The sequence below is a fragment of the Penicillium waksmanii genome (assembly GCF_028829765.1).
Source record: "Penicillium waksmanii strain IBT 27052 chromosome Unknown utg000002l:1.0-3326099.0:1.0-3328782.0, whole genome shotgun sequence".
NCBI classification, from domain to species: domain Eukaryota; kingdom Fungi; phylum Ascomycota; class Eurotiomycetes; order Eurotiales; family Aspergillaceae; genus Penicillium; species Penicillium waksmanii.
In genome coordinates this window covers 2,812,424-2,833,223 of record NW_026643249.1, presented here as the reverse complement: position 1 = coordinate 2,833,223, position 20,800 = coordinate 2,812,424, and the positions used below count along the sequence as shown (strand labels likewise).

The window sequence follows — 20,800 nt, the reverse complement described above, 5'->3', positions numbered from 1 at the left end:
ACTTGTTTCGACTGCACTAATTTCTCGGCATCAATATAATCCAACCTTACCTTAGCACGCTCGAACATATCTCGACGAGCAAATTCAAGTTCAATATCACCCGCTCTTGTAATCAGTGCCACCAAGCTCGCGTCGTGATTAGGAATTATTTTCTGAGGGTAGGGGTAACAACATCGTTGAACTTAAAAGTCTGACTTGAGCGCCATGAATCCAATCGAGTCAACGGGACCTTGTTTCAAGAAAAGGTATCCTTTACCCCTCATTTCAAGTTTGCTCGAACATATCCGTCTCCACTTCGGGTAGTTTTTCTAACTTAAAAGTCGAACTTTTGACCTCGGAAAATGGGCCGAACCTTTGGATTGGAATGCGCTAGGGCCTCGCCTGGAATGGATTGCGGGGTCGTGGGAGCTGTGGGGGTGTTCCAAGCTGGTTTTAGATGATGGTGTAGCTTTAGAACGGGCGGAGACGGCAAGGCGGTTAGGCGACAGGATACCCCTCAGCAGGATCAGTTCTATTTCAAACAAGAATTATGATACATCATGGTGCCATCATTGGATGGGCCTCTCGTATTGCCGGAGGACCCTCCTCCGTTGATCTAAGTTGAGTTGTGATTGAATGAAAGAAGACCTTTCCTGGTAAATACTTTAGCTTCATGATGTTACGATTATTTAGACGTTCACTGTCAGAAATTAGAAGACGGTTTTAACATTATGTCTCATCTCCGAAAGAGTAGTAAAATAATAAAAAAATCCCAGCTACCAAAATATACCAATTCACAAAATTCGTCACGGTCATAGAATCCCTTCGTGGTAATCACGAAGCTGTTCCGCAAAGGATTGCAGAGACTGTGACTGCGGTAGATTATACAAGAAGATCATTCACTCAATTCGGAGATTGAAGTCCGCTTTGAATAGCTGTGATGATCGACACAATTCCACAGGCACCTGGATCCGGAATACCCTTGGTAGGGTCCTCATCACCGCCGGCACCAACATAAGTCGATCGACCGAAGGACGATACCATCCACTTGGTGGACTCTGCACCGTCGCTAGCTGCCTTCACAGCTCTTTGTAATGCATCCGAAGAATTGGCATTATCAGTGAACACAGCCTTTGACAACTCATTCACAAAAGGAATCAATGCATCCATCAAAGTTCGGCTATTCTCCCGAGCGTTGGTGTAGCCCTTCAGGGTTTCCAGAGCCTGAGTCGCGCTCCTAGCAAATAGTTGAATGTTGACCTCCTTGAAGTCTTCGAAGTTCCGCTGGACAGCAGACACGAACGAATTGAGGAAGATTCCGTAGAGAGCACCAGATGTTCCACCCATACCGCTGCGGACAGCAGAAGCGATCTTCATTAACCCCTTGGCGAGGTTGGCGAGGTTCTCGTCATTTTCTTCAGCGATGCCAAATGCAGCCTTTGCACCCGCAAGGAGTGTAGTACCACAGTCTCCATCTCCCATGAGAGTATCGTATTCTGTAAGTTTTGGCTCATCGGTCGTCACCTGAGCAAGGATTTTCTGGAGAACAGCAGTAAACAAAATTTTGTCACCTATTACGTCACTGAGTTAGCGATTGAATGTTTTTGTTCAGGATAGGAACTGGCACATACAAGAGATATTTTGCTTCACGACCGGAGAGCGGGCGCGCTCTCCGTGTTGTGGCGAGTTCGATCTCTTCGCCGGGTTAGGCAAGGGATGGCAGGTAGCCCAGCTGGCCATTTTGACAGGCTCATCGAGCAATGAGAGCAAGTTGGTATCGGGGAATATTTTAGGTGTCAGGTTGGCGAGCGTGATGCTAAAACCTGGCGCATCCAGAGCGGTCAAGTAAGTATTGACATAGATACGAATTGGCACGATATTGTATTGGTTCTTCAGGTCCTCCAAGACAACGTTTGCAATGGCCTGCAGCTCGAGGACGGACAATCCTCCGAGGTTGTTCACCATCAATCCAAGCTCGGACTGGTCTTGGGGAATTCCCTGGAACTTCAGGAAACCGTGCTCTGGGTCACTTTCAGTCAATAGCAGCTTCAGCATGTTGCCGACGAGTTGTTCAATGGTGGGCTGCGGCGAGATGCGCTGGGCACCAGGTTCATTGTGGATGCCCATTCCCAGCTCAATGGCATTTTCGGGAATGGAAGGTTGATCGTGACCACCTGGGAGGTTGGCATAGTCCAATGAGCATCCAATGGTGGCCATGTTATCGGAGACATGCTGGGCAATCTTGGACACCTGGGAAAGATCCAGACCACGGAGTGCGGCAGCACCAGCAATTTTATGAACAATGACCGCACCGGCTAAGCCTCGACGGCCAACCAGCTTTCCACGCGAGTATGGTACTGAGACGTCGTCTGCAATTGTGACAATATTGGTGGGGATTCCAGTCTGCGCTTGGTATGTCTCTGAAGCAAGGCCAAAATTGAGCTTGTCACCGGTGTAGTTCTTGACGATGACGAGAATTCCTCGCGGCGTTGCAACACGATCAAATGCTGAAATAATCTGATCGAAGTTGGGTGAAGCAAACACCTTTCCGCAGACAGCCGCGTCTAGCATTCCCTTGCCAACATACCCAGCGTGCGCAGGCTCATGTCCGGAGCCACCGCCACTGATCAAGCTGACTTTCTTTTCGTTCTGGTCAATTGGGCGAAAGAGAACTGCAAAGAAAATATTCGTTAATTCATCCATTCAACCAATTGTCTTTGTTTAGCTTGACTCACCTTTATTTTCATCGTCATATCGCAGAGATGGGTTCTGAGCCGCCAACGAACCACACATGTGGTCGACAATCCGTGTAGGATCACTGAAAAAGGCCTTGGACTTCATATCGGCGACTATAGACTTTAAAGTATCAAGATTGACAAGTTTTGGACGTGAGAGAAGACGGGAATTGGAGGTAGCACGACTGAACCCCCTTTCTCCCAGGGTCGTTCCCCCCCTCTTTATACCGTGCCACGCATGCTCGGAATACCTTGCGATCCTCCGGCCGACCCCGCAACCGCAAGTGAATGGCCCCCGCGTACTCATGAGTGATCCTGGTCTGGAATTCCTTGGTGCAGCCACGCCCAGTAGTGCACAGACCTCAACATCAATTCGGGGCCCTGGTTTCTTGGTGGATGCCACACGGCTTTTCCGCTGGGGAGTGGATACCCGCTTTTTTCACACTCAGGTGACACTTTTGGCCACGCCACCGATTCCTCCTATCATACGACACCGTCTAGGAAGGTTTTCCGAGTATCAAAAGCAAGCTTCATTCTTGTCCTCCTTGTTGCTACCCCACAGATATAGAATCCTGATCCACTTCCACTACGCAAGGGCCGCGGGATCGTGCATGCGGGGCTCCATGTCAAAGGATCCAACCGGAAGCAAGGTTGATCTTCGTAGGATCGTCTAAAACTGGTTTCTCCTTTCTGATTTTCCTTGCTGCGATTCAGCCGCCAATTTCTCCATACCAAGGGATTCCACGTAAACATCAGTCCACTCCTTCTGTCGTGCTGCGTCACGAGAACGTTCTTTTTTTCTTTTGTGATTAACCTGTCTGGAAAAATGATCTCCACAGCCTCCTCGGAATTCTCCTCGGCAGGCTCCTCGGCTTACTTATGCAAATCCGGTCATCTTGTCCAGATTTGGAATGTTTAACCCTCCAAATCAGCCACCCCAACGTTTTGTGCAGCGGGCGCTCCAAGTTGGCGTCACACTGTTTTTCTGTGTGGATCATCGCTAGAAATCACAGTATAAATTATGAACAAATAAGTTAGGCATTGACCCGTACCTAGGTAGCTACGCTTATAGCGGTCAGTATGTTGAATTGAATCCACCAACAGGAATCCCATGTATCCACTTTCAGGGGCAGCAACTACATGATCATCGATGCACTGCAGAGTTATGTCTCCACTCTATCCATTCCTTGTGGATATCTCAAGTCGTCACATGGACTTCAGATTTTTCCAGAAATAAGCTTACATTTATCGACAGATCATTTGGTTGGAGGATTACGAATCATCCGGAAATCCAAGCTATAATGTTGAAACATGTCCACTTCTATATGGTCTAGAACATCACTAGTAGAATCTTGCTAGGTACCCTTTTTTTCAATCGACGCCGATCCAGACAGTAGAAAGCCTTGTAATTCGCGGCCTATAGTAAATAAACGTGCCCAAGGAGTATGCACATGACGGACATCTTTCCATTGCCCCTTTTCGATATGCGCGTACTTATTCCGGGCGGCTATTTGAGCTCAGAGAGCCTCGGTCAGTAAAATAACCGGAAGCTGCTAGAGCTTTACGCATTTCTGATACCGTTACCTATATTCGCTATTTTATCGAATAGGGCCAAAACGTAGAATAGTTATAGCTTCTGGCGGGTCGGCGGTTAGTTAACCGGTGCTTAAAGTTACCGGAAAAGGACCATATCCGCAAAACCATCACGAACACTTCTTCCCTCGGTTAATGCAACCGCCTGGAAAAATCGCTTGAAATTGCCGGGATTTCAATCACACGCGACTGTATATCATAAATAGAGTCACCGTCTCAGACTAGAAGGGGAATCGCGAAACCCTTATCTGAAGTCTTGAATGGCGAGCGACGCAAAGTGGAGCTGAGACCTTCAATCGTTACAGACGTTTCCTTTTTTTTAGTAAAGGTATTAATAGGTACTCAATTAATTTGCACAAATATTTGACCTGATTTGCCCCAGCATCCGTAGTATTATATTATCGTGGCTGTTTGCAAGTTTGTTGCTTGAGCAATAGAGTCTCACTCGGCACAAGAATGGTTTCTAAATGCCCAGCTTCGCTTTAACTTTTCGATCGAACTAATAGCAAGTTCCCAAAGATATAAAAGGTAATGATCCGTCGATAGAGAGAAAATGTTTATTAAAAATCATCGCATTTAGTTAAAAATTCTGTTTGTTTATCGAGTCAATCGAATAACGTAATTCCAAAGCGAATCGCCCACCAAAGCGAGTCGTCCACACCGCCTGATACTACATTTTTGAACTAGAATTTTACCACCAAAACGCCACTATATTAAGGAATCTATCTTTTAGGGCACCAGGTAATGGAATGGTCTATTCTCTGACAGCCGCTGCACCTTGCCTGCCGCCGTCTAGTTAGAGGAGGTAGTAAAACAGACAGTTCAACAGGCTCTGGTAGAGGTTCCTCACTATATTCAACTGACTGAATTGGCTGCCTAATAAGCTGTGAGGCCTCTTTAACAGTTAGCCCTCCTTTTTATGGTATTTATCGATTTGATCGTATACGCTTTTGTGTTTTTTTCTCAATTATAGCGCGTAAATCAGCATTTTCCTTTGCTAGGAGTGCAGCGTTATACATTGAGAGATAGCAGCCTTTAATAACTTAATCAAGTAAAATCTTAGATAGAGTTGGGGGGGGCTTTTTGAACTGTTTAAGCAAGGCCTTGAGTAAGGAAGCATACTTTTAAAGCTGAAAACCTGTTTTTGGTGTTTTTAGTAAAAAAATACTTGATTTGCTACTTAGTCGGTTTCCTGGGGGTATAGGTATTTGTAGTAATATATTAAGCTTTAAGAGTATACGATCTGGATCAAATAGTACTAGATCTGCTACTACAAAACTATTTTGAATAGTCTCTGGCTTAAAGGTCTCCGTATATACTTAAGGATAAGCTGCTAGAAAATCTAGCTTATCAATATAGTTATATCTTGTACGTACTTAATTCTCAACTAAACGTCTATATAAGCGTTTAAGAACAGTAAAACACCCAATATCAAGTAGCTAAAGAAGATATGATAAATGTGATAGCATACAAAGCAGTATAATTGAGTTTTCGTTGTAAATCTGATCAAATTAAAGTATAAGGTAACTGCCATGGCTATTAAGAATAAGAAGGCGATATTTCCCTTTTGTACGTATAGAAGTAGCTAGAATAAACAGCTTTTCAAGCCATCGTAGGCCAATTTCATCTGTAGTCCAGCCATTTTAAGAGACCACAAATCGCCAGTCTTTTCGAAGATTATCAAACCAACTTTCGATGTAGACTTTGCCTTTGAATATAATGCATGGAGGTAGTACAGTATTTTCGGAAATCGGTGACACCCTTACACTCTTTGGTTGTTTCCCGAACCCTAGTGCCAAGCCACGCCAACCCGTATTAAGAACGGAATAGGAATATTAAATTTCCGATATTCTACGAATACATATAATTGCAAAGCCAAGTTGCATACCGCGTGCTTGTGTGCGTAAGGGGTTTACTGTATATTACTGGAACCTTCCGGCAAATTAAACAACTTAAGAGGGGGCGGTGGATCTGGCGGATCTGAGCACCTGTTATCTTCTCCGTCCATACATCACGTTCGAGTTGCAATCCTAGCGTTTACTCGAAATCTTTGAACCTCAGAAGCTCTGCAACTGTACAACCCGACTGTGCAGACTAAACATGCCAGACCTCTCGGACGGACAGAAGGTCCAGTTTTGTGAAAGTGCCAGATAAATACCACATTTATCCAAAAAAAAATTTAAAGTTTCTTTTAGAATCCTCCGCAGGTCATGACGTAGTAGATCGATGGATTCCTTTTTGTAGACAGCCTATAACCCGTTCTTCTATTTCCCTTTCGATTTATTTATCGCCTAAATTCCGTAGCCATGAATCCAAAATCGCTTATAGGCTGAAACTTAACCGTTGTCAATTCATTACATTACCAGAGAGTGTAACCTTATACCTGAAATCATCGCATGCGTCATTAATCATCGAATAAAACCTTTATAAGCTGCCGCAATTTTGTTACAACTTACTCGTCAATCCTGAAAACGATTTTCAATGCAAAGCATCTCCAAGATGGCTCAAAGTCAAAATTCTACTTCGCCTCTACCACCCCCAGCCTACGACCTATTAACCCACTTGGCTATCATCACAGAAAGCATTGCAACGAATTTAAAAAAGAATCGTCTGGGTAGAAAGTCTATACAATTGCTTCTACGTGAGTACGCGTCAAGGGCGGAGTCAGACGGTCAACTCCTCTACACTGCTAGGGTCAATCAATGTGTTGATCATGCCCTATCTCTGGCACAAAGCCACCTTGAGCTAGTAATAAGGCTAGTGAGCGATAACTATAATCTTTCTTCGACCTCTGTGAAATGGTATAGTTACAAAATGCTTTTCCCAAGAAACCAATTACCACTATTCTGCGTTGGTTCGAAGACAACACAGCTTCGTCATATATTAAGAACTATTGAGAAGAGGGCGGACATAACATACACAGATCTCCAGGCAAACAATGTGAGAAGAGCCAGCATCCTCACTCATAGGGTCAAATATATTGAATTTGGTATATTTATAATAGATACCGATTCCATCTACAAAGATCGAGTACCGAAGAGTCTTCAGGCCTCCGTCGGCAAATGATCACCCTCTAGAATGTATGGACATATACTGTTACCCACCAAAGATACTCAGCTTACTAACTATCGATTGGCCAGCTCTTGAAAACATCATCCGTCAAGGCATTGTTCTTAGACAGGAGTTGAGCTGGCCTATCAGCCAATGATTTAATGAAACTCAGTCATGGTATTTATTGTTAAAAGGATATTAATGTGAATTACTGGAGGGCAAAAATTGCTCTTGAAGAAACCCATCATGAGAAATTATGATAAAATTTGAGCCTAAATCGACTGATGATACTGATGTTTGAGGTTAACCAACTCAGTTATCGGCATCGTAGAGCAGTATGCCTTAATTGAATAGGTAGGCAGATACCATAGCACGTTTGCCCTTTTTTGAGAATGTTACGGGCTCGCTGAGCATATTCACGCCCGTTGTTTATATTGAAATCACAGTAATGGGCAGACCACATCCTAGCTCTATTAGATTTGGGATGGCCAAAATATTCACGGATTAAGGTTCAATCGCGCTCGGCTGGAGATGCTTGTATTGGGCTCTACCGGATGTTCCTGTGCATTAGGGGAGACCGGTAAGTCGATCAAAATTTTGGCATTGGAATACCCAGTCCTACGATGCTGGTTACCCGGGAACTGGACCAATGGCTCCATTAATTGCGTACCAAACATTGTTTTCATGGTCATCAAATTATATTATTAACGGGAAATAGGCCGGAAGGGTCCGTCAACTGTTAAACCTTTAAACAAAAAGCTAGCATTTTGAATGGCGACAAATGTCACTCCTGGATGCGCATATCATATTGAGCGAGGATTGGACTTAAATTCGATAATGGGTCATCTCAGCTAGTATCGCTGTAGAAATTATCGTTTTTCAATTACTCTTCGTCTTCAGACGAGCCAACGAAGATCGTAAAACTTTATATTTCCTTTTTATTGCATTTGCGGGTGAGCGGGTGAGCGGGTGAGTATCTATACTCACCCGGTCGGCAACATCAAAAGAGATGCTTGCAAATACCAGTATCATAAACTACTTCGCGATATTTTGCATCCTAAAAGTTCGCATGAGCATTGCAAGCGTCGGGCGGGATTTAAAAAGAGAGCGAGTTCCGAAACGTGAATCTCGGCATGCCAAGCTTCAAGCTGCAGCTTGTAGATTTCGTGATCGGTCTCCAAGATTACGACGATCCGAACGGATCAAACCTTGAGTTTATAAAACTTATAAAGCTTGTCAAAACCTCCGAGTAAATTTAAAATCGCTCCTCTTCCACCCAACGCCAAGCAATGACGAGCATATCTGGGTCCAAGGCACATTCAAGTTCAGATGAGGTGCCATACTCTCCACCCACAGGGCTATGGAGCTATATCCCGTACTTCAGGAAACCTGAAAATGTCCTTCTCTTCAAACTGGACTGTTTGCTGTTGACATGGACTTTCATCGCTGGAATTTTGAAGGAAATGGACCAAACTGCTACCACCCAAGCATACGTGTCGGGAATGAAAGAGTCCTTGAGTTTATATGGCAACGAGCTGGTCAATTTCAACACCTTCTTCTCCGTGGGATATGCCATCGGTCTTATTCCGGGCCAGCTAATTCAAACTAAAGTGAGTGGTTTTGAAAGACCCGACCGGGTGGATATAAGCTAAGTGTTCCAGATTCGCCCTTCCCTCTTCTTGCCTTTTTGTGAAATAGCGTGGGGCATTTTGGTTACCTGGTTGGTTTTGATGAATGAACTACAAAATTAATTATCTAACATCCCCAATAGCATCGCCCAAGCTCCTAATGCTAAAACTGTATACGGATTGCGCATATTACTGGGTCTTTTCTCGGCTGTCTTCTGGCCCACTGCGGTCTCGCTGATTTTCAATTGGTACAAACCCGCCGAATTAGCCAAGAGAGTTGCATTTTTCAATGTCTCCAATGCAGCGGGAGGAATGTTCATAAGTGCATTGCAAGCCACTCTTTACAAAAACATGAATGGCGTCCACGGAATCTCCGGATGGCAATGGCTATTCATTATATCGGGCACAGTCACAATTGGGCAAGGACTTCTCGGTCTCGCCATTATACCAGATACCCCAGCTCTAAGTCGCGCTATGTGGATCACAGATGCAGAGAAACGCATTGCAAAGGAGCGCATGGCTAGCTTCGGCGCCGATACGTCGAAAATTCTCCCCGCTGCAGTCCTCAAACAAAAGTTGCGAAAGTTAGCATCCCACCCAGTGGCATACTTCTTTCTTCTAGCCTTCACTTTGCAAGCCTGGGCCAGTCGAGCAAACTCATATTTCCCCCTCTATCTGGAAGGACTGAAAGACTCGGCCGGAAATCTTCGTTTCAACACATATCAGGTCAACGTCATACCGATAGGAGGTTATGCACTCCAGATCGTCAGTAATCTTGCCCTGAACGCGGTATCCGACTGGAAATACTGGCGCTGGCAGATCAGCATAGCTCCATGTTTTCTGTTCGGAATTGTGCTATGTGTTTTGTGTGCCTGGCCTTCCGACTACAAAGTTGTCTTGGCCTTTTATTTTCTCACATATGCGACAAATGCAGGAAGTCCGTCACTTCTGTCCTGGATGGCCGAGATACTGAGAAAGGAGCCGGAAGCTCGTGCAATTCTCGTTGCTCTCACGGTTACAATTGTCTATGTTGGCCATGCGACCATTCCACTCAGGGCCTGGCAAACAAAAGACTCTCCGAGATATCCTATTGGGTTCCCTCTTGCCACTGCGTTCATTTTCTCGTCCGTTGCTGTCCAGCTTGGTATGCTGTGGTGGCAGCGACGCTACGAAAGGTCGGACGATTACAGTTTTGATGCACAATCGCAAGTATCTGTTGTCGCTACAAGAGAGGTCAATGCGAAGTCTTCAAGCGAGGAAGTGATAAAAGCACGAGGAGATTCGAAGAATCCAAACCCAGAAATCTCCGAGGTGTAAGAGGCCTTGGTGTTTATCAAAGCTCAATGCCTGGATGGGTCGCTTGTTTAGGCTGTATTGAAGTTTCGCCGTCTACGGCGCTCCATGAGCGCAGGGTGGTCAGTAGTTGTATCAAGGGGTATTTTATGTGACCGTCTTGAAAGCCATCTATAAACTTGGAACTTCTGACTCTAAAGTTCTTAGTGTTCAGACCGCGCTAGTCTCTATCCTTCTCAGAGGGACTACAAGTAATTACCCAAGATGGAATATATCGGCTAATCTAGTCTATTATGGGTAGGTACTAGTCTGCTATGGGCAAGTGGTCAATAATGGTAGACAATTACAAAGTAAAACCTTTTGTAGTACTACTGTAGTTTTGTCTAAATTCTTTTATGTAACACTGGTAATTTGAGACTGAGAAGTTACAGGGGGCTTGAAAACGGTCAGGCAATATACCTATATACAACTACTGACCAACCTGCGCTTATTGGAGCGCCGTAGTTGTCAAGGAGTGTCAAATGATGAATACTGATTATAGATCAGAAATTCCTCAACGAGGAACCAATTTTAGGTACTGACTTTGCTCCATGAGAGTGTATCACGTTGAATGTGGGAGTCGCGCACAGACTCTCAATTACCCCAAGTTCAGAATGGTACTCTTGAGGCAATCTCCAACTTTCATTGGCTGGCTCGGTCTTTTGCCGAGTATCCTCGTCAAATTCGGTCCAGCAACCTTGGAAATAGTCTTGTATGTACGCCATCTCTGAAGTCTGGATTTAACTCATCCAATATGAAAATCTTAATCACTGGTGCCGGCGGCTTTGTTGGACAATACCTTGCTAGAGAGCTACTCAAAGATCCAGAGAACAAGCTGATCCTGACCGACATAACGGTCTTCTCTACCCCGCCCTCTTCAATCCACCCCGAAAACGCAATATGCATCCAAGCAGATCTAGTCAAAGAGCCACAAGCGGTTCTTATTGAGAAAATGGATGCTGTATACGTTCTCCATGGAATTATGTCATCCGGCGCAGAGGCAAACCTCGATTTGGGCTTGAAAGTCAATGTCGACGCGACACGCCACTTACTGGACTGCATCAGGAAGAAAGGATGGCATACTCGATTTATTTATGGCTCTAGTATTGCCGTATACGGTCGTCCTTTCCCTCAAAAAATCACGGAAGATGTGTATCCTACGCCTGAGGGGTCATATGGCAGCGAAAAGGTGATATGCGAAACGCTCATCAACGACTATACCAGACGGGGGTATATCGATGGGTTTGCAATTCGCTTACCTGGTGTGATTATTCGGACAGGAGCCCCTACTCAAGCCGCGAGCAGCTTTCTCAGCGGCATTATCAGGGAGCCACTGGCAGGGAAGAAATGTGTTGTGCCGACGAAGGATCGATCAAAGACGTTCTGGGTCTGTTCCATCAATGACATAGTATTGAATCTAGTCTATATTCTTGGTTTGCCCAGCGATGTATTGCCTTTGCATAGACGAGTGTTGAATGCGCCGGGAATGGTGGTTACGATTCAAGAGATGAGGGATACCTTGGCAAAGGTCGCTGGTCAGGAAATGTTGGACTATATAGAGGAAGTGGAGGACACCACGTTCGCAGACTTGGTTCAATCGTGGCCATGCAACTTTGATGTGTCTTTGGCTTCCGGTGTCGGCCTCTCGGTGAGGGAGACCTTTGGGCAAGCAGTGGAGGAATATGTTCGTAGTCTCTGAGTCAACTATAATAATTTTATTGTTTTATGTGGCTTGGACAAGAAAGCGTTTAAAGCTCGTAGGGTCACAAGCAATAAATGGCACAATAGTATAAGATATACTACTAGTAGAACTTGAATTAAAAAGTGATTAGGCAACTTTGACCACTAAACACTGGCACTTCATTTTTGTACGCAAAAAACGATCGAGTGATGATTACCTAGGTCTTGAGAACTATGTTTTCTATACAAGAAAAAGCGATAAAGCGATCATGCGATGGCTACTACGAGCCAGTGTTGCAAAAGTTTGAACACCTTCGTTGATCGCTCCGGTCTCCGCCTTCTTAAGGGAGACTAGTAGCTACCTAAGATGGAATAAATTGGCCAATCTATTCCATCGTTCTGTACAACGGCCTCCAAGTCGCGACAATCGGACCAAAGACCGAAAAAGTCAAGTCACTGGAGTATAGTGTCTTAGGAACTGGAGGTGAACTCAAGCTTCCTGCGCTTAAGGGTGATTCGGGATCTTTGCTTTTCCGGGAAGCTGCTGCTGGGGGGCAGGTTGTGGGGATGGTTATTGCCGGCGCGGAGCACAGCCGGATTGCGTACTTCACGCGTATTGACGAGCTTCGCGAAGACATCTTGAAAATAACCGGTGCAAAGGACATTCGGATGCTCGATGCATGATTTTGAGGGAGGGATGATGATGGTGCTCGCCTTCAGTTTTGTTGCGGCGTTGCTCATTTGTTTCTCTTTTCATTATTAGCTATTCGACAGGAACTACTTGAATACAGAGCTATGAATATTCCAAGATTTATGAGGACTTTCACAGGCTGCTCAACAAAATCTCAAAGATCTGTATAACCTCCTCCTGCTCTTCCTTCGATAAATTCAATCGCTGCGCATGCGCATAACCCTCCCTTAACCTCGCAGCAACAATAGCCTTAGGAGTCTTCGTCCTAAACGCAGACTCGATGCTCTTCGAAATGCCATGGAACGGGTAGGCCATCAATCCGATACCAGCTTCAGCGAAAGGCAAAGTGTTAGCATTGCATTTCCTTCATCCAATTCCACGCGCAAAAGAAAGGATCCAACTCACCAGAAGGCATCTTCGTCGCCATCCCTAAAGCCCCCCCTAGTAAGACCCTTGATAGCACCATCCTTCCCTCCATCCAATGCACCCTTCAACGGCTCGGTAATCATGCCCGCTACGCCCCCAGCCATACCGCCAACGAAATTCTTCCCGCCAACCGCAATACCCGATTTCCAATCAGAGACATGTCCATATTCTTTAGGCTTCTCGCCGTAAAGTCGCGGTGCACGTCTGAATCCCTCCGCCGCCGCGTGTGGAATGTCAACGATCACACCTCGCAGATACGTGCCGGAGAATTTCCCAAAGCCTTGTAATCCTGCGCCGACCATTTTACCCGCTGTCTCGAATGAGTCTTGACGGTTCTCGAGAGATCGGGATGAGGATGAATCGCCCGTCGCGTTTGTGCGACTTCGTTTGAACTCTTTGTATGGGTTGTAGAACATTTCGCCTGTTGACTTTGCCATGTTTGCGCCTGTTGCTGTTGCTGCGGAGAGGACGCCTGTTAGAGGGTCCCAGCGTCGGTTGACGATCAAAATTGGGTTGGCTGGGTAGCTATTTTCCTTGTCATCAGTATTCGTTTTCGTTTCTGACATGGGACTGTTGGGGAGGAGGGTTAAGATTGAGCTAACCATTTGATGTTTTCAGGGTTAATCTTGTTGTGCTCGATTAGGACCTCTGCTGCTGTCTTCGACAAAATTAAACGGTGTTTCTCATTCTTATACTTCCACACCGCGACTTGATCAGGCATGATACTACATCGCATTCGATCGAGTGGTAGATTTCGGTGGAACGAGTCCACTGCTGCCGACACGCCTGAGTCGGCCTGCATCTTGATAGCAATTTCCTGTGCGGCTTCTGATGCTTCTGGCGTCAGGCAAAATTGCATTGCAGAAGCCAGGAGTTCTGGCTCAAGGTCTTTATGCGGGATTGGTTCGGGGCCAGCGCCGGCTTTGGCAACCATATCGCCCCAGAAGGGTTGGCTGGGTAAATGTTAGCGATATTTCAGATATGATCTACGGAAAATCAATGAAGGAAATAGAGTGTAAACTTACTCGCCGAAAAATGGTACAATAGTGGTAGGCTTTCCGTTTTGAAGCCCGCAGGCAGTCGTTCCAGCGCCACCGTGGTGGACTACTGCAGCCACCTGTTGGAAAAGCCATCCATGCGGGCAGTCGCCGATATAGTAAATATTCTCATCTGAAGTTCCAGCGAGTTCACTCCAACCCTTTGAAACAATGGCTCGTATGCCAGCCAGCTTGACTGCTTCAACGACTGTGTTAATTAGCTTTTGGGGGTCATCAACGACGATACTGCCGAAGCCAATATACACAGGAGGTGGCCCTGCTTGAAGGAATTCTGTCAGATCTGGAGGGGGTGTATAATCCGGCGTATCTGCGAAGAAGAATCCCACGACATCTGTCTCGATTAGCTGCCGATCATATCTGGGATCTTTTCTCTTTGATCTCAAAACATACCGATATGTGATGGCCAGTCAGTTGGACGTGGAACTAATGCCGGAGACCAACAGTAGGTGAACGGAATTTCCAAAGCTTCCGCTAAACAAGGGCCCTCTGTAGCAGGAACCGATGCAAGGTCAATAGACGACCTAAATCGATTAATCACATCGCCCAATCTGCGCAATCTGTCAGCTAACAATTCACCTTTCCTTTGCAAATGTAATCACAATATCCATCGATGTAGATTCAAACATACCCCTGCCACGTCAACCACTCCACAACCCCATAAGAAACCCAATTCGCCTCAGGCGTATTCATAATCTCCGGATTCAAATTCTGACTCAAATTCGCCAACGGATGAGGAAACGCCCTAGTCGTACTCCAAGGCATAGTAAACATCAAATGAACCGGGATCCCCAACGCCTGCGCACAATGCACATGGGCAAAACTCGGCGGATTGGCAATAATCGCATCAGCAACAAAGGGTTCCTGATTCGTCGGATCATCCGAGATACAACTTCTCCAGCACCCATCCAACATTTCTGCCACCATTCGCTGCTTCTTCTTAATCTCGCCATCACGAAGGGTTTGCATTTGCGGGATTAGTCCGGGATTCTTGACCATATATGCCATGAGTTGTGCCGGGTCGCCGCCAATAGGGAAGAATTCCAGGAATGAGTCCTTGACGAATTTCTCAAATACGCCGTGCGTGGCGATGCGGACTCGGTGGCCGTGTCTTTGGAGGGCATTTCCTAGTGCGATGAAGGGCTGGACGTCGCCACGACTGCCGACTATTTGAATGACGATGTTAAGCTTTACGTCGCAGACGGGTGATGGCTGAGGTTCTGTTGGCTGAGGCGGTGGTGGGTAGTTGTCTTTTAGCTCTTTCAGCTCTTGTTTTGCGATTTGAGCCAGTGATTTGGCGAGTTTGGAGTTGAGGTTGACATCGATACGGCCATCGGCTGTTGTTAAGTTAGCTCTGTGGCTCAATATAGGAATAACTGCGCATCCCACATCCTCCCACTTACTTTTGACATCGCCTGATTCGGCAGTCACTTGAGGGTCGACATATGGAGTGTATGGTGGGGGGCTGGACTCTCTGTCGGTGCCCGCGCGGTCGGGCAGTGGAGGTTTCTCCATTTTATTCAGAGTGAGGGGGACTTTCGCATGTGAAGAAAAGAAAGAATAAATCGACGTAGATCAGTAAAGAGAAAGTAGTATCAAAACCATAGACTACGGAGTAAGTTCCACGGTTTCAAGCGTCTTGTGCAACTTGTTGTTGGTGGCGAATCTCATGCCCCGCGATGTCCCAACGAGCTTTGGCTTTGGTTTTGCTTAATACATCACGTAGCTCCAGCCACGCAGGCACCAACGAAGAACCAATTATGACAGCTAAAATTAGATTAGCGGGTCATTTCCCATTTAATCCAGCCCCCTTTTGTCCACTTAAACGCCATCGTCAGTGGCAAACGGGCCGTGCTTAACGACGATCCACACTGCTTCCCCCTCCTTTCCACGAATTGTGGCTGTGCGGAAACTAATGAGACGAAGGTGGAAACCTGCTTTAATTATGACCGCATGTCTACGAGTGTTATCCTCAACCCACCGTCTTCTTCGCGACGATGAACGGCGCGATCCGCAATGGCGCCAACCACTCCTGCGATAGCCTCTCGCTGTCGCTACCCCAAGCCGGGGCTTTCGAACAAAATGACAAGAGAAGGCTGTTGTTGATTTATATCCATGGATTCATGGGCTCCGAAGCGAGCTTCCAGGACTTCCCCGCTCATATCCATGACATGTTGACCGCATTACTGAGTGATTCGCATGTCGTATACACGCGCATTTATCCTCGGTATAAATCACACGGGGAGATTCAGTCTGCAGCAGCCCAATTCAGTGCTTGGTAGGTTCTCCTAATATAAACACACACTGTCACATCGTCGCACCGGGCCGTCCCGTTCGTCCTGAAGCCTTTGTGCATGGGCTGATGTAGATCTATCCATCTAGGCTAGCTCCTCACGAAGCAGATGATCTCGATATAATCCTGCTGGGCCACAGTCTCGGCGGAATCGTCGCTGCAGACGTGGCCCTTTTGCAAAGACATCAAATTTTGGGACTAATCAACTTCGACGTACCCTTCCTGGGCCTTCATCCGCGCGTAGTACCGACAGGTATTTTCAGCTCGATGCCAAAAAAGCCTGGAGACGTCCCGCCAGAAGAAACGCTCGCAGATGAGCAAGCATCTCTAGGCATGGACCCCGCCTATAAACCGGCAACACCACCAAGACCAGCAGCGCCGGATCCGAATTTCGATCGGCCGTGGAGGAATGATATCCGACTACCTAATCGGGGCTTCCTCAAAGGGGTGATGCATTTTGTCAATAAGAATACCGACAACCTTGCGCGATCAGTCTTCGATCGGGTAGTATCATCTGCGAAATTCGCGGGCTGTGTGAATAACTATTCCGAGCTCCGACAGCGATATCGCGATCTTATGGAGTTGGAGGCTTCAAATCGTGTACCGCCTCACTCGGTCAAATTCATCAATTATTATACAGCCAGCACGGGTCGCAAGAAACCAAAGAAGGGCGATGATTCTACAAGGACGGACTCTGCCCAAGGAAGTCCCAGTCCCTCTCTTAAAATCGAAGAAAAGGAAATAGCCGACCAAGACGAGAAGTCCACGACTCCTACGCAGCAGACGCCTGCTCCGGAAAGATCACTAGAGAACCTGAGCATTTCTTCAGAACCCAGATCCCACGAAGCTGGAGCCGAAGCTGAAGCCGAAGAAAAAGCAATAAAGACCAACCCGGCCGAAGAATCACAGTCCAAATCCTCATCATCAACATTAGCAGTAATAGACGCCGAGCCCATGCCCGAACCCGAAATCGAAGACGAAACCACATCAGAACTCCAAATTCAAACCCCAGAACCCACAGCACACTCCCTCTCCCCAACAGAAACCCTCCGAGAAGCAAGCCTTCACCTCTCAGAAAGCACCATAAGCGGAAGCACAAGCATAACAACAACCTCCAGCACAAACTCGAACTCGGACCCCAGCACGCAAAAACTGCGGAAATTCATCCTATTGCCAAAGAATCATTGGAAATACCACGACAACGCACACTGGACCGCAGTCGTGATGCAGGACATCGACGAGGTCGAGGCTCATCAGTCTATGTTCATCCCGTCCGGTGCGCACTATGATCCTCTCGTTGGTGATACGGTTAGTTTGATTGAGATGTGGGTGCAGGATGAATTGAGTAGGAGGTTGGTTAGAAGGAGTTTGGATTAGATGAAAGTGATAGATGGCTACTAGGGTTGCTAGAGTAGTCTTGGGACATACTCGTGGACCTTAGTACTTGCAGGGGCATGTGGGGGGGGGAGGGAAGGGAGGCTTTCTTTTTTTTACGTCGTCAATCCGACTAGATTGCGTACAGTGCATACATAGCATACTACCCTAGATCAAAGACGCATCTAATCTTGAACGAAGTTACGCAGCAAACCAAGCTTCCAGTTCTCGGCCAATCCATCTAAACAGAATCGAATCTAAATCTAAATCTCATAAAAGTAATCATACAATCAATATAGGTACAAGCATATCTTTTTGGCCGTTAAAAAAGGGAAAGAAAGGCGTAAATGCATAGTAGGGCTCAATTCTCATTTTACCCCCCTAAACCCACCCACCCCCTTCGCCAGGACGATGCCCACTGGCAGCAGCCGAAGGGCCAAGCGTACTCAACCTCCCACCCGCACCAATAGAACTCATCCTAATAGTGCGTCTCCTAGCAATCTCAGCCTCGGTCTTAACAGCTTCAGCCCTGGTCTGCGGCTGACTCTCCTTCTCAGGCGTCTCGGTCTTAGGCTTCTCCTTAATAGAGATCCACTCCATGAAAATCGGTCCCAGAATCGAAAGACTCGCTGTCGCAACAGCCACATAAAGAGCTTGCATGACTGCATCATTATAAGCTGCCATGATCGGAGGTAATTGGCTCTTAGGCATGGTGTTTCTAAATCCCGTCGCTCCACCTGACAGGACAAGGGCAGCTGTCTCTTTCGACAACGAATTGAGCAGGTTTTTGATCAGTCTGTTTTGGAATACACTCTCCGCAATAGAGAGACAGATCGTTCCTCCGAGAGTTTGCACGAATGTCAGGATCGATGTCGCGATGGCCATATCCTCAGCGTCAACGGCGACCTGTGAGACTAGCATGACGTTCTGCACGCCGAAGCCGACGCCTGCGGCTAGGAGGACTTGGTAGCCGAACCATTCTGGCATTCCTGAGTTGACGTTGAGGGTTGAGAGCATTCCTGCTGCGATGGCGGTGAGGACGGAGGAGATTAGTACGAAGGGGGTGTAGTAGCCGATGACTGAGGCGAGGACGCCGGCTATGATTGCGAAGACGACGATGCCGATTAGACTGGGGAGATTGTCGATGCCAGATGCGGTGGCCGATACGCCTTTAATGGCTTGGAACCAGATGGGTAGCTGTGTAAAGTTAGTGGAGGGGTTATGTGATATAAGTGGATGGGATGCGGGGGACGAACATAGTAGGCGACGACGAACATGGGTGCCGAGATACAGCATGCATACCAAGAGGCGCCAAAGACACTTCTATTTTTCATCAGGCGGACGGGAACGGTAGCTCTGTCCTTTTGCCAGATTTGAATACCCACAAAAACCGCAAAGAGTAGGGCAAAGAGGATCATCAATACAATGATCCGGGCGCTCTTCCACTCATACTTCGAACCACCCCACTGCAGGGCGAGGAGTAGACAAATAATCGAAGGGATCATGGTCAAAGTACCAGGGAGATCGAACTGTTTGACCTGCTCTTTCCACGGGAGTGGGTGCACATCGCCAGCCCGAGTCGGCATAAGGAAGAAGATTCCAATAGCAGTCAACCCGCCGATTGGTAAATTAATCCAGAAACACCACCGCCAACTAAGATGATCGGTAAAAGCGCCGCCCAGAATCGGGCCAGCCACACTGGCAATGGAGTGCATGCTGGACAGAATACCGATATAGATCGGACGAATGCGCAGAGGAACCGTATTGGCGATGATAATGATAGCCCCAGAGAATAAGCCCGCAGCGCCAATACCAGCAACGGCACGGCCGATAATGAGTGAGGCCGAGTTAGGCGCAATAGCACAGACTAAAGAGCCAATCTCGAAGATGCCCAGTCCGCTTAGGAACACCCATTTCGCCGAATAAAAGGTGTACAGCTTGCCGAAAAATAGCTGCACGGCACAATTTGTAAACAGGAACGAACTACCATACCAGCCCACATCATCAAGCGAGTTGAAAGAATTGGTAATTTTCGGAATCGCAGTCGCTAAAATGGTTCCGTCCTGCAGGCGTGTCAGATGTCGCGTGTCGCGTAAAGGAAGGGGTAATATGCGGACGGATGTGATGTGATTGCGCCGCGCCAGGGACACCTATGGCGACATCGACACCAACAAAAGGGGTGAACGACGAAGAGAACTTACCAAGGACAAACAAAAGGTAGCCAGACATAAACAAATCGTTAAAGGCACCAGCTTCGCATAAGAGACTTCATCGGTAGATTTGCCGCGGGCTGTAGTGGGGTTAGGAGAATCGGGCGATATAGGCTCCTCCGCTAAGATCGGTTTCGTGTCGTAGTCTAAGGGGTCGAAGTGCTGCCGATGCGAGTCGAAACGCTGCAGCTCGAGGTCATCCTCCTCTTCTGGCGGATCCAAGAACGTATGCATTGGCATTGGCGCGGTGTGATAGTGGTCATCCAGAAGACGAGCCATTATATCGTCGAGGGGGGGTTGGAGTGGGTGTTGGGTTGTCTATGTATGACGAGCGCGTCTCAACTCGACTCGATTACGATTTTCCCGGACCCATCCCTTAATCCGCTTTGTGATACAGGTCCTGAAATTCAGTTCATCTGCAGGCACTCTCGTTGGCGCGCTGGACCCACAAGGGGTTCTTCGCATGCCGCGGGCCCGTGGACAGCGAGGCGTTTCCTGCGCGTTCGGAGCAAAGATCGGCGATCGAGAAGCGGACAAGAATGTGCCGGAATGCTTCTGTAAATAAATCTGCCGTCATCTTTGTCCATGATGGATGATGGTTGGTTCTTTCTAGTTGAAATATTCCCATTTTCTTCGAACAGTTCTCGTCTGTGAACTGTGCAGAGGTGTGGGTCAGACCCTTATTCTTAATTCAAGCCTTCGTCCAATGCCGAGGTGGGGGCGGCGAGCCAGGCACGTCGTGTTGCGCGTTGT

At 47.1% G+C, this 20,800-nt stretch overlaps 6 protein-coding genes across 6 annotated transcripts; 3 read left to right on the top strand and 3 right to left on the bottom strand.

Annotated features, from left to right (window-relative positions):
* Positions 1-882: 882 nt before the first annotated feature.
* N7481_002740 (dihydroxyacetone kinase) lies at positions 883-2,820 on the bottom strand (the record flags this gene model as incomplete). Its single annotated transcript, XM_057261959.1, has 3 exons — positions 883-1,550; positions 1,611-2,651; positions 2,715-2,820. 3 exons carry the CDS (start codon positions 2,818-2,820, stop codon positions 883-885), a joined length of 1,815 nt encoding a protein of 604 aa, XP_057126891.1.
* A 5,827-nt stretch (positions 2,821-8,647) lies between these two features.
* On the top strand, positions 8,648-10,303 carry N7481_002739 (uncharacterized protein; the record flags this gene model as incomplete). The annotated part of the gene is made up of 3 exons (XM_057261958.1): positions 8,648-8,968; positions 9,020-9,078; positions 9,130-10,303. The coding sequence occupies 3 exons, from the start codon at positions 8,648-8,650 to the stop codon at positions 10,301-10,303; spliced, it is 1,554 nt and encodes a 517-aa protein (XP_057126890.1).
* Positions 10,304-11,072: 769 nt separating this feature from the next.
* Positions 11,073-12,017, top strand: N7481_002738 (uncharacterized protein; the record flags this gene model as incomplete). Its single annotated transcript, XM_057261957.1, has 1 exon — positions 11,073-12,017. The coding sequence occupies one exon, from the start codon at positions 11,073-11,075 to the stop codon at positions 12,015-12,017; it is 945 nt and encodes a 314-aa protein (XP_057126889.1).
* Positions 12,018-12,469: 452 nt separating this feature from the next.
* On the bottom strand, positions 12,470-15,685 carry N7481_002737 (putative sterol glucosyltransferase; the record flags this gene model as incomplete). The annotated part of the gene is made up of 8 exons (XM_057261956.1): positions 12,470-12,745; positions 12,861-13,053; positions 13,095-13,640; positions 13,718-14,068; positions 14,141-14,504; positions 14,564-14,694; positions 14,802-15,507; positions 15,574-15,685. The coding sequence occupies 8 exons, from the start codon at positions 15,683-15,685 to the stop codon at positions 12,470-12,472; spliced, it is 2,679 nt and encodes an 892-aa protein (XP_057126888.1).
* A 482-nt stretch (positions 15,686-16,167) lies between these two features.
* On the top strand, positions 16,168-17,840 carry N7481_002736 (esterase/lipase family protein; the record flags this gene model as incomplete). The annotated part of the gene is made up of 2 exons (XM_057261955.1): positions 16,168-16,448; positions 16,553-17,840. 2 exons carry the CDS (start codon positions 16,168-16,170, stop codon positions 17,838-17,840), a joined length of 1,569 nt encoding a protein of 522 aa, XP_057126887.1.
* A 378-nt stretch (positions 17,841-18,218) lies between these two features.
* N7481_002735 (MDR family MFS transporter) lies at positions 18,219-20,281 on the bottom strand (the record flags this gene model as incomplete). Its single annotated transcript, XM_057261954.1, has 3 exons — positions 18,219-19,034; positions 19,094-19,900; positions 20,039-20,281. 3 exons carry the CDS (start codon positions 20,279-20,281, stop codon positions 18,219-18,221), a joined length of 1,866 nt encoding a protein of 621 aa, XP_057126886.1.
* Positions 20,282-20,800: the final 519 nt, after the last annotated feature.